General features: G+C 47.3%; 1 protein-coding gene across 2 annotated transcripts in view; it reads left to right on the forward strand.

Moving 5' to 3' along the window:
* The first annotated feature begins 12,267 nt into the window (after positions 1-12,267).
* ANKH (ANKH inorganic pyrophosphate transport regulator) overlaps positions 12,268-14,009 on the forward strand; it is a 141,833-nt gene continuing 140,091 nt past the window's right edge. For both annotated transcript variants that reach the window (XM_054984978.1, XM_054984979.1), the window contains exon 1: positions 12,268-12,716. In XM_054984978.1, the coding sequence (XP_054840953.1) occupies positions 12,621-12,716 (96 nt within the window). In that variant the 5' untranslated portion in view covers positions 12,268-12,620. The remainder of the gene's footprint in view (positions 12,717-14,009) is intronic.

The following is a 14,009-nucleotide window of genomic DNA, read 5'->3' on the forward strand; positions in this document are numbered from 1 at the left end:
TTAGGGGTCTTTCACATTGCCTCTTACTTGAACCTTTTAACTAAAGATGCCCAGACCTTCTGCATGCAAAGCAGATTATCTCCTGAGCCAAACTATTGAGGTAGCACTGCTGAAGCTTGAGTTGGAACTGGCCGGTGGTAATATGGGTCCGGTAGGTGATGTGTGTTTAGAACAAGGAAATACCTTGAATTTTCCCTGACAAGTGTACTATCTCCAGATATTTACTGAACGCTATCATTTCTTGGTTTTTTTTCTCATTTTAGAAATCTGAGGAAATTTGCAGTGAATCAATGAGTTCCAAGTCAGGCAAAGACAGTATTATTTTCTCAGAGTCTCTTTCCATTTGGTCTAGGAAAGAGTAAATGCATCCACCAGGGAACTCTCATGTGATACTCACTGGACTGTTGATGCAGAGTTTTGACCCTGAGAAAATTCTTGCTAATGTCACCCTGAAACAAAATGTAAAATTTAAGTACAAATACATGGTTTGTAGAAATGCTTCGGCTGAATTCCCAACAAGGTTTTTAAAAGGTGGAATTAAAGATACCAACTCTGATCCAGAGAGAGAGCTGCATCTAAGTATCCTTGAAAATGCTGAGATTTGTTAGTTATTTCTCAGTCAACAGATACCCAGTGGGAACCAGATACAACTAACCTATCTATCTCCACATTGTCACAGTTTCAAAACTGAAAGTCTACCCAAAGGATGAAAAACAAATCCCCTCTTTCCATTAAGAACTAAACATTCTTCTAGTGGATGTAAAGGGCTTTTTTTTTTCTTTTTTTAGGAATCTTAAGATATTCATTCCTTAGATAAGACTTTCAGCTTCCAATGCAGAGGAGTACAATAGGCCAATCTTATCTATATTATAACAAACAAGGTCTGGAACATTGGCTAACAAAAACACTCAAATGCAAATATCGGCTGTATTTTGGTTTTGCAACTGTCCTTGTCTTTGAGCTCCATACAAATAAATTAATCGCATTTCAAGTGATATCTTGCTGCAAAAAAGGAAGATCACAGTCCCCTTGCCTGTAGGCCTATCACCAAAAATGATTTGTCCAATATAAGCATCGGTTGGCTTTTGTTCCCTCTTTACTGCTTACACCTAAGATATTCTATGTAAACATTATCTCTCAAATGCTTTCCTCCAAAACGTACGTTTTTGCCAGCCTAACTTTCCTTGTCAACCTAACCTACCTTACGGAGTAGTTTTGTGCATAAAACCAAAGCGAGTAGAATGCTGTAAACTGCTTTGGTGACCTATTGGGGAGAAAGGTGGGGCCTAAATGAAGTGAAATAAAAAATAATTTTAAAATGGGGCAAGTGGGAGTAGGGAGCATTTACAGAGAGGACCGGCATTTGGAGAAAGACACTTTATCCCCTCATGCATAGTCATTCTTTCCCACAAATATCACCCTGCATCCCAGAAGTTTTCCCCTAAGGTGTTCTCTTGATTTCAGATCTTCTCTGAGGAAAACCAGTCCAAAACAGTCTGGTGGGATCATGTGGAGAGGTGAGTCAATGGGATGGGAAAGGGGTTTAGTTTCCCTCACCTGAATTCTATCCCACAGCGCCCTCCATTAATCTTATGAGGGAACATGGTTCTGGACTTCTGTATCCCATCTTTTTAAGAGCATGCCGCAGACCAGATCTATATCAACACCCCCTGCCCTGCCCCCCAGCTGCTTTTTAAGGCTAACAACATGCCATAGGAACCATTCACTCAACGGCAACGTAATACGTGATTCTGCTGTAAGATTTTTCAGCAGTAAGTAATGTTTAAATGGCTTTTCAGGTGGAGAGTACAGTAGAGTCACCAGGATTTTAAAGCACCGTTCAGCACTGTTTAGTTTGTGTTTAGTCCCACTGAACCCTGCTTCTGGAGAGGTATGCGGTGTCACATTCTGTTGAACCCCAAGGAAGGAAACAAGTACATATACATGTGCGGGATACAAATGTGCAGACCAAAAAGGGGAGATGTTATGGTAAAGGGTGGCTAGAGGATTCAGCATTTCAAGACATAGGAGATAGATCAAGGTGGGTAGCCGTGTTAGTCTGTCTGTAGCAGTGGAAAATAGCAAGAGCCCAGTAGCACCTATGAGACTAACAAAATTTGTGGTAGGGTGTGAGCTTTCGTGAGCCACAGCTCACTTCTTCAGATATTGAAAGCAGTTTATTGAAAGCAGGAAAACATCTACTGGTGGTCCCTGGCCCTAGGGAGGCTCGACTGGCCTCAGCCAGGGCCAAGGCGTTTTCAGTCCTGGCCCCAACCTGGTGAAACTCTCTGTTGGAGGATACTCGGGCCCACCAAGACCTTGTGTCCTTCCGGCAGGCCTGTAAGACAGAGATGTTACGCCAGGCATTTGGTTGAGGCCAGTACTCAGATCCACCGATTGGCCTCCCTGCCTGTCTCCTATTAGTGGGGGGCTATATTGAGTCCTCTGCCCCATGTAGGAACGGTGGCTAATCTTGCACCAACTCACGTCCCCACCCCTCTCTTCCCTTGTGATTGGCAGGGAAGGGGGAAGTGAACCCCGGACATAGTGCACAGTCAGAATGTAGTGCAGAGTTTGTTTTTATGCTGTTAAATCTGGCTATCATCATTATTTAATGTACCATTTTATCAATGTGTTTTTATCTTGGTTGTTGTGGGTTTTCCGGGCTGTATTACCGTGGTCTTGGCATTGTAGTTCCTGACGTTTCGCCAGCAGCTGTGGCTGGCATCTTCAGAGGTGTAGCACCAAAAGACAGAGATCTGTCAGTGTCACAGTGTGGAAAAGATGTTTGCAGGTCATTTGTATCTACTCAGGAGGGGTGGGGTTGAGCTGAGTCATCCTGTAAGAGTTTCCCAGGGTGTGGAATGCTAATGGCGGGAGGCTTCACTGTATCCTGAGGAGGTTCTTTTGCATATGGATGGTGTTTTTATCTGTATGTTGTAATCCACCCTGAGCCCATCCACAGGGAGGGCGGACTATAAATTCAATCAATCAATCAATCAATCAATCAATCAATCAATCAATCAATCAATCAATCAATCAATCAATCAATCAATCAATCAATCAATCAATCAAAACAACAATAATAATACAACATAGGAGTGTTGCATTACTGTGCAGGGCACAGATCTAAAAAAGATGGTAAACATCAAGTTACAAAATGACCCACTCAGAGTACATATGGACTACTCCAAGTCCTAACTGGCGATGAATTTGACAAAGTAACACAAGCAGCATACATAAACCTATATAGAGGGAGGATAATGTTAGGTAGTGAGCAAAGCATTCACTTTCCCGAACTTGATAGTGTCAAATTGGCATATGAATTTCAACTCTGCAGCTTCCTACTAGTGTCTCTATTTTAAACTTTTTTGTGGGGTGGGAGAGGTACCATTTAAGTATTTTATTGAAAGTTGAGAAAAGCTACAACCTTCTGGTTCTGTTGTCTTATTGGTCTCCATTTATTCTGCTGTGTAAAATCAGACGTTTAGCCAACATAAAATTGCAGAACACAACAGCATGTAGAGCATCAGAAGATGCACAAGAGAATGAAATCCCTTGGTGGTATAGCTAATATTGATATACCTCTCACAGCTTCTCAAGTAAAAAATGGGATCAGAGTTGGCATCAGGGTTTGTCATGGAGCTGGTCTCTAGTTGAGTATCACTACTGAGTTGTCCATTGTTGCTGGTAATTCTTTCAGGTTGGGGAGTTCAACCATAGAGGCCGTTGCTTCTCCCCTCCTAAGCCCAAAATAGACCTATTCAGGGCTTTTTTTCTGGGAAAAGAGGTGGTGAAACTCAGTGGGTTGCCCTCGGAGAAAATGGTCACATGGCTGGTGGCCCTGCCCCCTGATCTCCAGACAGAGGGGAATTGAGATTGCCCTCCGCGCCGCTTGGCGGTGTGGAGGGCAATCTAAGCTCCCCTCTGTCTGGAGATCAGGGGGCGGGGCCACCAGCCATGTGACCATTTTCAAGAGGTTCCGGAACTCCGTTCCACCGCGTTTCCCCTGAAAAAAAGCCCTGGGCCTATTAAACAGAAGAAACATCTTCAAGGAGAAGCTATAGGAGATTCTTGGTGACATGGCTGGAGAGGTTTTAATAGGGCGCTGTACATGGCAACCAGTGCTGTTCTGTTACTGTCTCTTTTGGGGCATGCCATTTCCCTGAGTGGGACCTTAATTTTTGGATTGTTTGATGCCTGTTCCTGATACGGCTGACGGACTGTGTGATGTGTCCTGGAGAGTAGCTATTGTTTGGTTTTTAGTATCAAGTGAGGCACATCATGTGCACTGGAGTTCAGAAAATTCACCTACTATGTCAACTGGTCCAGGGTCAAGAAGCTGTTGACATCCCAGTAGAGTTTTCTGGGGGGGGGGGTGGTCCTTACCATTGGTTCAGATGACTGATACCATCAGTACATCTCTAGTAGAGGAGAGGCTCTTCAGGGGGGGAAAAGCCAAAGAAGCATTGCTATAAATCCACCATAAATATGATGGCATACTGTGGTGAACCATACAGGTACCCATGGCTTGCACTGATTGATTAAAGGGATGCAACACTTCCCCTATGAAGAAAGGTTAAAGCGCTTGGGGCTCTTTAGCTTGGAGAAACGACGACTGAGGGGTGACATGATAGAGGTTTACAGGATTATGCATGGGATAGAGAAGGTAGAGAAAGAAGTATTTTTCTCCCTTTCTCACAACACAAGAACTCGTGGGCACTCAATGCAATTGCTGAGCAGTCGGGTCAGAACGGATAAAAGGAAGTACTTCTTCACCCAAAGGGTGATTAACACATGGAATTCACTGCCACAGGAGGTGGTGGCAGCTTCAAGCATATACAGCTTCAAAAGGGGATTGGATAAACATATGGAGCAGAGGTCCATCAGTGGCTATTAGCCACAAGGTATAGATGGAACTCTCTGTCTAGGGCAGTGATGCTCTGTATACTTGGTGTTTGGGGGGGGGGGAAATCAGTGGGAGGGATTCTTGTGTCCCTTCCCCACTGGCAGACCTCCTGAGGACACCTGGGGGTTTTTGGCCACTGTGTGACGCAGAGTGTTGGACTGGATGGGCCATTGGCCTGATCCAACATGGCTTCTCTTATGTTCTTATGATTGAACAATATAAGGCAGCCCCAAATCTGAAACAATGAGGACAAATGATGGCTTTCTATGAAACACTGGCATATGCATAGTCTACATCTATGTTGGACAGAATCTTTGCTTAGATCACCTCTGTACTACAGTATCCTCAGGAAGTCTGTGTTGTTGTGCAAACTGATATGGACAAATGGGGACCTGTAAGGACGTGTGGGGGGCATCTCATGTTCCCCTCCTCCACCATGTCCTCTTTCCCTTCCCTGTCCCCCATAGCCTCTCCCCCTTTTCTTGCTTCCTTCTCTCCTTTCCACCTACCTTTGTCTGCTCCCCATCTTCACCTCCTCCCCTCTTCCAGCAGCCTCTCCCTTATGGCCCTGTTGTGTGGTTGCGAGCTGAGCCAGGCACAGTTGCATGATGGGGAACCTACAAGGGTTGGCGGGGGTACTTTCCTTCGTATCCCCACACTTTCCTCTTTCCCTCCTGGCAGCCTCCATATTCTCACCTTTCCAAACATCCTTCTCTCCTTCTAACCCACTAAACAACTTACCTTTTTTCTGCCCCCCATCCCGTAAAAAGTCTGCCAAGAAAACGTTGTGATGTGACGTCCCCCCATGGGTCAGTAATGACTCGGTGCTTGCACAGGGGACTACCTTTACCTACCTTCACCTATATTTCTTAATTTAGTTCATTTATATACTGCCTTTCTTCACAATGGCGACCTAAAGCAGCTTACATCATTCTCATTGCCTCCTCACAACAACCCTGAGAGGCAAGTTAGGTTGAGAGTATGTGACAGGATCACTCAGTGAACTTCTACGGCAGAATGGTGATTTGAACCTGGGTCTCCCATATCCTACTCTGAAACTCTAATCACTACACTGCACTGGATTGGGGGGTGGGGAATGCCATTGAACAGTAGGAAGCAGCTAGGCCTGGGTGAGTTATGCAAGTCATATGGTAACAAGTCACCTGATGGTTGCTTCTGGGCCTGGCCCCAAGGAGTCCTCCCTCAAAGGCCAGAAAAGGTCTGGAAAGGACCTTGCCCCTGCCTTTTAGTGACAGCAACCAAGTGTGGAATATTGGCTGAACTGTTATGGTTGCCTAGTGACAGCCACTGAGGGCATCCGGTTAAAGATGTAGGCAATCCCTTTTATTATTTTGTATTTTTTTTCAGATTTCAGATTTTTCTGCAAACCTGGGGCATTTTCTGGTGTATAGGAAGCTCTGTTTTGTCCGTTCATGGCTCCAGTCTCCAGCTGTTTTTAAAAAAATACTTTATTGTTTTATTCCGAATATAACAACCCGTCACCGACATCACCCGTGTAGGGACCTCCAGGCAGTAGATACATAAATATTATTCCATACAATATTATTTCATATTCACAGTTACTCCCAGTACAACTCTATTGCTCTATGTATCATTCCACTTAACTCCAGTCTCCAGCTTTCAGTATCCTCAGATCAAGACCACTTGGCTATTAGTATTTAAGATGATGGTACTAGCACAGAGCCTGAGGACAAAGTACATACCTGAAGACTCCCTTACAATGAGAGTGCCAGTCTCTGATATCATGAGGCATGCATAAGGTTACCACATCCCTATACCCTTCCGATGGGAGGGGGGACCTGGTATTCACCTAGATGATGATCCGTACGCATGAGATTTTTTGAGAATCTGCCCTTTTGGGGCCAAAATTGGCCCCAAGCAAAGCTCAGGAGCACTCCTGTGTGATGTCGTTGCATTTTCTGGGAATGCGCGTGCTGTGCTTATGCCTGGAGGGACCTGCTGGTTTTGGATAACCACTGAGCAGCTTGGAACCTCCTGCTGTTCACAGGCAGGCATGTAGACGAACCACTGGGAAGTTGCCTTCTAGCGGTGGGCACCTGGGATCTCTAGGCATGCAGGATCTGCCTCTGTACAAGTGGAAGGCCTCTTGTAGTTCATATATATGCATATATATATGTGTGTGTGTCTGTGCATACCACCTGAATTAACAAGGATTTAACTGGATTTAGGTAGTTAAATATATATTGAACACTATCCATTGCTTAATATTTAGAATGAAAGACCTGGATGTTTGCTGTCTCGCCTGGAGTTTGCCACTTTATTTTCAAACACATTAAGCTTAGGGCCAAAGTACATGTTATAGTGGGCCGATTCCAGACGGCCCTCTGCAATCCAAAACGTTGCGCATTGTCGCGCGTCATCGCGCGGAAAACGCGAAATATCGCGTTTTCTCGCGCGAGTTTTCCGCGAGGTCACGCAAAACTCGTGCGAGAAAACGCGATATTTCGCGTTTTCCGCGCGATGATGTGCGACAACGTGCAACGTTTTGGATTGCAGAGGGCCGTCTGGAATCGGCCGTGGTCACAGGTTCAATCCATGGCCCTTGAGACATTTTTAAATGATTAAATTCTTCTATAAAATGGTGTTGGCAGAGATGGGTTGAACCTGTGGCTGCCATAACATGTACTTTGGCCCCTACCTGTGGTTTCCCATTGGTCAGAGAGAGGCATTCCATGAGTGATTCCGCAGACGTTGGATAATGCACTTCCAATCCTCTTTATCGATCATTTGGAATGGATTTTTTTGTGCGCGGAACAAAAAATCCACCTCAAACGATTGATAAAGTGCATTATCCAACGTCTGCGGAATCAGCCCATGTGTGTTCATAGGCTCCTTCTGCTTTGGTTTGAAACCTGCATTCTGGACCTGATATCTAGTTCAAATGAATCCCTGCTACTTTCCCAAAGGATCAGATTGAGGGACATGCTTTAAAAATGCAAATAGTAGGATGTCGACATGAGAATGCCGGCTCATATCAACAGCAAAAAAAAAAAAAAAATCCGAAGACTTATTTCCATAAATCAATTGGAGCATTTTTACATGTCCCTGTTTGCATTTCCAATGTCTGTAATGAGTCTGTATACCTACTTTAGTATGTTTTAGAAATGCCTTTTCTGCTTTCTGTTCCTCATTAACATTTACTGGAACACATGAACACGGTTTCAAATATTAAGCATCAAGCTCAAAACCACTGTTGGACTGAACAACAGTTTTGTGGCATTTTCAGCATTAACATATTGTAGCATAATCTTTTGTGAGTGCATTTTGTCTGATGCTTGTAGCATATTACATTCAGTTGGCACATGCACGTGCTAGCATAAAATGGGAAGACAGCCTAAGGGAAAAGGAAATGGTATTACAAGTGAAGCCGGAGGGCCCACAATTCAATAGAGAAGTATGTTGCATAACTAGTCAAAATATACAGCAAAACAAGAGCCAGGCAGAAGAGCAAATTATCTAGTCAGATGTACTGATAAGCAAGGTGAATAATGTGCACCAAACCTTAAGAAGTACAATTACTTCCTGTTAACAGCTAGCCTCTCCCAATCTCTATCGAGTCCAAGTCTGACGGGGCCAAATCCTAGAGTCTCCTTTTGGAACACTGGCCGTTTTCATACGTCTTACTGGCTACGCAAAATTGCGCAAAACTCCTGGAATGACGGCATCTTCCTGGTGCAATTTCCCATCATTACTCTGGTTTGTGGTGCGAATCGCAGTTTTGCGCAATTTTGTGCGGCCGGAAAGACATGTGAAAATGGCCATTGTTTTTGCTGAATGGCAACTAAGAATGGACAGAGAGGCTGAAACCAGTGTCTGGGACTTTGCAAATTTCTCCAGGAAGCGAGTTCTAGGATTATGAACCATTTGTCAGAAATCCGTTTTGTGCTGTTCTTATGCTGTGAATTGATATGGAGTGGCTGTGGCTCAGTGGCAGAGCACCTGCTTGGCATGCAGAAGCTCCCAGCTTCGATCCCTGGCATCTCCAGCTTAAATGAATCAGGTTGGAAGAGATTTGAAAGAATCCTACCCGAGATCCTGGGCAGCCACTGCCAGTCTGAATAGACACTGCTGACCTTGATGTAACTCACACTTAAGAAAACTTAAGCATAGACGGTAAACAGATTGTGCTTGTGTTCACTGCAACTTGTGAACAGGGCTAGTATAAGGCAGCTATGTGGCTTCACTTGATACTACAAGCTAAGGGCCCCACAATGAATCATGGAGAGATTAAAAAAAAAGTCATTATCAAGATCCTGTTCTTTCAGACACATGAGCTGATTTCTGTTTTTCCTCTCCCTCAATGGATTCTCAGCGCTCTCATCATTTGATCATTTCTAGAGCATTTTCCATCTTTGGGAGAACAGAATTTGTTATTCATTTATACCCTGAAGGGGACCCAAAGCAGCTTATACTTTTTTCCCTCTCCTCCGTTTTATCTTTGCAACAATTTTGTGGGTAGTTGAGGTGAGTGCGTATGACTGGCCCACAATCACCCGGTTTTATTTATTATGTACATTATTTATAGTCTGTCTTTCTCAGTGAGTCTCGAGGTGGATTACATAGTGTAAATCAATATGAACTACTGCTAGAACATCCAATAAACAATGCAAATAGGTTACAACAACAGCCAGTACACAGTAGTATAGGCTGCAGTCCCTATCCCTTTCCCAAAGCATCTCTGAACCATTTCAGCACAGTACATCCCTCCTACCTGCATAAACAAATGCCCTTATGAATAACTCAGTTTTGCACTGTTTGTGGAAAGCCAGAAAGGTGGGAGCCTTACTTACCTCATCAGGCAGGCCATTCCACAAGGTGGAGGCCACAACATAACAACAGTAACAACAGTGTGCTTAAAAAACGCTCTTCTAGATACATTGCCCATTCAGAATGGTGAACAAAGTCAGTGTTATTATTATCCCCAGAATGCAGCTGGTGAGCTGGGGGTGAGAGGAGTGGCTTAACCAAAGCCACCTGCTGAGCTCATGGCAGTAGTGGGATTCAAACGAGCAGAGTGCTGATTCACATCCCAATCACTTAACCACTGTGCTAGAGCAACAGAGAATGCATGTATGTCGGCAGTTGTTAATTTTGCCCATTTGCAGTGGAACTCGCTGAAGGCCTTGTTCAGAGTGAAACTGAAAGGGTGGAGCCCAGGGAGAGAGGCTGCCCCAGAGATACGCAGGACCCGGGCCATGCAGGGCTTTGCATGCGATAGCCAATACCTTGAACTGAGCTCGGTAACTGATTGGCCGCCAGTGGAGTGACAGAATGGGAGTAATATGCATGCTCCACCTAGCTCCTGATAATAACCAAATGGTAGCATTTGGTTGACTTGACCAAGTGGGGACTCAAACCTGGGACTCCCATATTCTAGCTGGACACTCTGACCACTACACCACACTGGTCTGCTGTTGTTGTACAAAATCATATTATTCGGCATACTCGGAAAGCCTCCTGAACAGGTAGAGACTCCTCTACTTTATCTGTGGGCAACCCAACATTGTTGCTTCTATGGAGGACAGCCAGTATGATTTGATATGGTGATTATGAATCCCACTACTGCCATGAGCACAGCAGGCAGCCTTGGGTAAGCCACTCCTTTCAGCCCAGTTCCCCAGCTGTATTGTGGGGTTAACAACAACACTGACTTCATTCATCACTTTGAGTGGGGCACTCAAATCTGCCTAGAAGAGCAGTACATAAGCATAGTTGTTGTTCCAATGGAAGCTGCTGAATTGGAATTCATATGCAAATTTGACTCTGTCAAGCTGGGACAGAATAGGGACTATGAATGGTTATCTCATTATCACAGGTAACTGATTTCCTTTACAGAGGCGGGGTCAGGGGGAGTCCAGTGGCACCTGGCATGGGCTTTAGAGGACCACAGTTCTCTTTGTCAGATGCATCTGGCGGGGAGGACTGTGGTTATCGAAGGCTTGTGCTGCAGTGGAATTGGATAGTCTAGGTGCTGCTGCTGAACTCTTTTTGATTTTGCTACTACAGACTAACACGGCAAACTCCTTTGAATCTTTACACAAGCAAACTGATCCCCACACCAAAAGGAGCTGTCTGCATCTCCGTATCAAAGGAGTTGTTTACATCCCCCCTCTCCTCCTCCCCTCCTCTATATTTGACCAGTTTCCTTCTGCCCTCCATGCATCTGACGAAGAGAACATGATTCTCGAAAGCTTATGCTACAATAAAATTGGTTAGTCTTAAAGGTGCTACTGGACTCTTTTTGATTTTGCTACTACAGACTAACACGGCAAACTCCTTTGAATCTTTACACAAGCAAACTGATCCCCACACCAAAAGGAGCTGTCTGCATCTCCATATCAAAGGAGTTGTTTACATCCCCCCTCTCCTCCTCCCCCCTCCCCTCCCCTCCCCTCCCCTCCCCTCCCCTCCCCTCTATATTTGACCATTTTCCTTCTGCCCTCCATGCATCTGACGAAGAGAACGTGATTCTCGAAAGCTTATGCTACAATAAAATTGGTTAGTCTTAAAGGTGCTACTGGACTCTTTTTTTATTTTGCTACTACAGACTAACACGGCTAACTCCTCTGGATCATAGTTGTTGTTGTTATTAAGTATGGTGGAGGAAACACCTGAAAATACACAGACACTTTCTTTGGGGGCCCCGAGATTTGAGTATATTAAAAAATTAGTTGTCGTGAGGATAATAGTACACTTTATAACCTGCTCTGAGCAGGTGTTACTGTTGTTATTATTATTATTAAAAGTTTTATTATTTAAAATCTGGGAGGCTGCAGCGATGGCCACCAGAATAAATTTTGAAAGTACTGGACCTGTTCATGGAGGAGAGGTCTACTTATAATGCCAACGAGTGCCTGGAACCTCCCTGGCTAGTGGCACTATACCTGGGCCTTTCTGCCCCGCGGGCAGCTCCCCCAGAAGCACCTGGCCGGGGGAGAAGGGCCGAGGCAGGCGGGCTCTATCCAGGCGGTCAGCGCGCTCGGCCTAGGCGCAGCACAGCCTGCCTGGCTGGCTCTGCCCCGGCTCGGGCGTTAGGAGGAGCCGCGCCAACGGCGTCTCCGCGGCCCTGCCGGAACGCGGCGAGGAGCCGGGGCCAGAGCCGAGGCAGCCGCCCGCGTCCCTCCGCCCCGGCGGCCTCGTCTGCGCGCCTTCCTCCCGCCCCCTCCTGCCCCGGAGAGCGGAGGCGGCGGCGGAAGCGGAGGAGGCCGCGGCCGAGGCGGGGGCCCGCGGGCAGCATCTACCTGCCTCCCGCGCCAGCCCCCCGGCGTCGGCGCGTGTGCGTGGCGCGTCCCTGGCCGGCGGGGGCCTGAGGCGGCCCGGCCCCCCAGCGCCCGCGGACCTTTCTGACGGGGATGGTGGCGGCGGCGGCGGCGTGCCTGCTCCCTCCCTCTTTTTCCACCACCAGCGGCGGCCGGCTCTCGTGTGGGAGGAGGGCAGGAGCGGCGGCGGCAGGGATGGACTTGAGCGCCGGGGCTGCCGGCTAAAGGGAGCAGCGCGAGGAGCGGCGCGCCAGAGCACACGGCGAGCCAGACGCCAGAGCAGCCGCCGCCGCCGGATGCGGTTCCCTTCCCCGCGTGGCTCGCAGCCCGGCGCCCCGCTCGCTCGCTCGCCTCGCCTCCAGCCGCCCCGCTGCGGCAGATGAGCTGGGGGTCACCGCGCAGCTGGGACTATGGTGAAATTTCCGGCGCTCACCAACTACTGGCCGCTCATCCGCTTCTTGGTCCCGTTGGGCATCACCAACATCGCCATCGACTTCGGGGAGCAGGTAAGGCAGGCGCCGGCTCGCTCCTCCCGGGGGTTCGCCCCGCTCCGGAGCCGTTGCAGCGATGCTCCGCTCGGCCGGCTATTTTTAGGCTGGCTAATGCCGAGCGGTGCCAGAACGGGCTGTGCGCTCCTGCGCCCGGAGTCACCGAGGGCTGGGCTGGGCCGGGCCGGACTCCGGGCGGGAGCTGCCGCCCCGCAGCGTCCGCCGGCCGGCCGGCTTGGCTTGTATTTCATTTTTTTCCAGAACGTGGAAGCGGCAGAGGACGGGCGAACCCCCCTTTTGGGCACCTCCGAGAAAAGCTCTAGAATGGGGCGGGGGCGCAAAACAACGAACAAGCCAAGCAGCCCGGGAGTAAAGAGCAGCGCAGCAGCGAATTGGGGGGTGGTGGTGGAGATGAAGCCCCTTTGTGGGAGGAGGCGGCTCCTCTGCTTATTTATTTATTTTTTTTCTTATTTATTTCGATTTTTATACCGCCTCTCTTCAATGAAGATCTCCAATATATAATATTCATGGTCTGGAAGGCAGCTTTGGCGGCTTCTCCATCAGGAATGGGGCCGCGGATGGGCAATAAATGCCAGAAAAAGCAATTTAGGGCTGGCGGGAGAATTATGTAATTGGGGATTCCATTCGCTAATTGCTGCGTGGATTGATGCTCGATGGAACATCTGGGCTGGTGCGCCTCTTTGGCTGGGGGCTGGGCATGTTGCTTGTTAGGGAAAAAGCTCATTTGCAAAATGCAAACATGTCTTTGCTTATAGGCCAGGTGTTTGGTGTTTTTTTTTTTTTTTGCAGGAGGGCTTACTCAAAAGTAAGCAGCACTGGCTTTCCTAGGGCTTGCTCTCTGAGAAGTGTGTAGAGAATTGCCTCCTCCTCACATCCCCTCTTCCTGAGGAAGGCAGTTTTCACCAGGCTTTGGGGCAGGTTCTAGAGGTTTCAAACTTTTTGCTCCCCTTTTATTCTTTTGGGTCTACTTGTGTCCTCCTACCCGTCCCACATTGCTGAAAAGCAGGCGCCAGGCGCCTCTTTCTCCACCAATGACAGGAAGCTTTCGGCCCCTGCATTCTTGTCTCTTAAATCAAAAACAAGAACTGAAGATGCTGTGTAATGGGGATAGGGGGTGGGGAGGAAAGCTGCGCATGGATCCGGCTGCCGAACGCCTCCTCTTAGCGAGAGGCCTCGCTTGTTGTGACTTGTGTCTTAAAAGGATTTTCTTCAGTCGATTTCAGATGCATGCTCTTTTTAACTCTCTCTTCTAAACCCATCACCCTGCCTGCTGTCTTTTGCCCACAAACC

This window comes from Eublepharis macularius, chromosome 7 (assembly GCF_028583425.1).
Source record: "Eublepharis macularius isolate TG4126 chromosome 7, MPM_Emac_v1.0, whole genome shotgun sequence".
Lineage (NCBI taxonomy): Eukaryota > Metazoa > Chordata > Lepidosauria > Squamata > Eublepharidae > Eublepharis > Eublepharis macularius.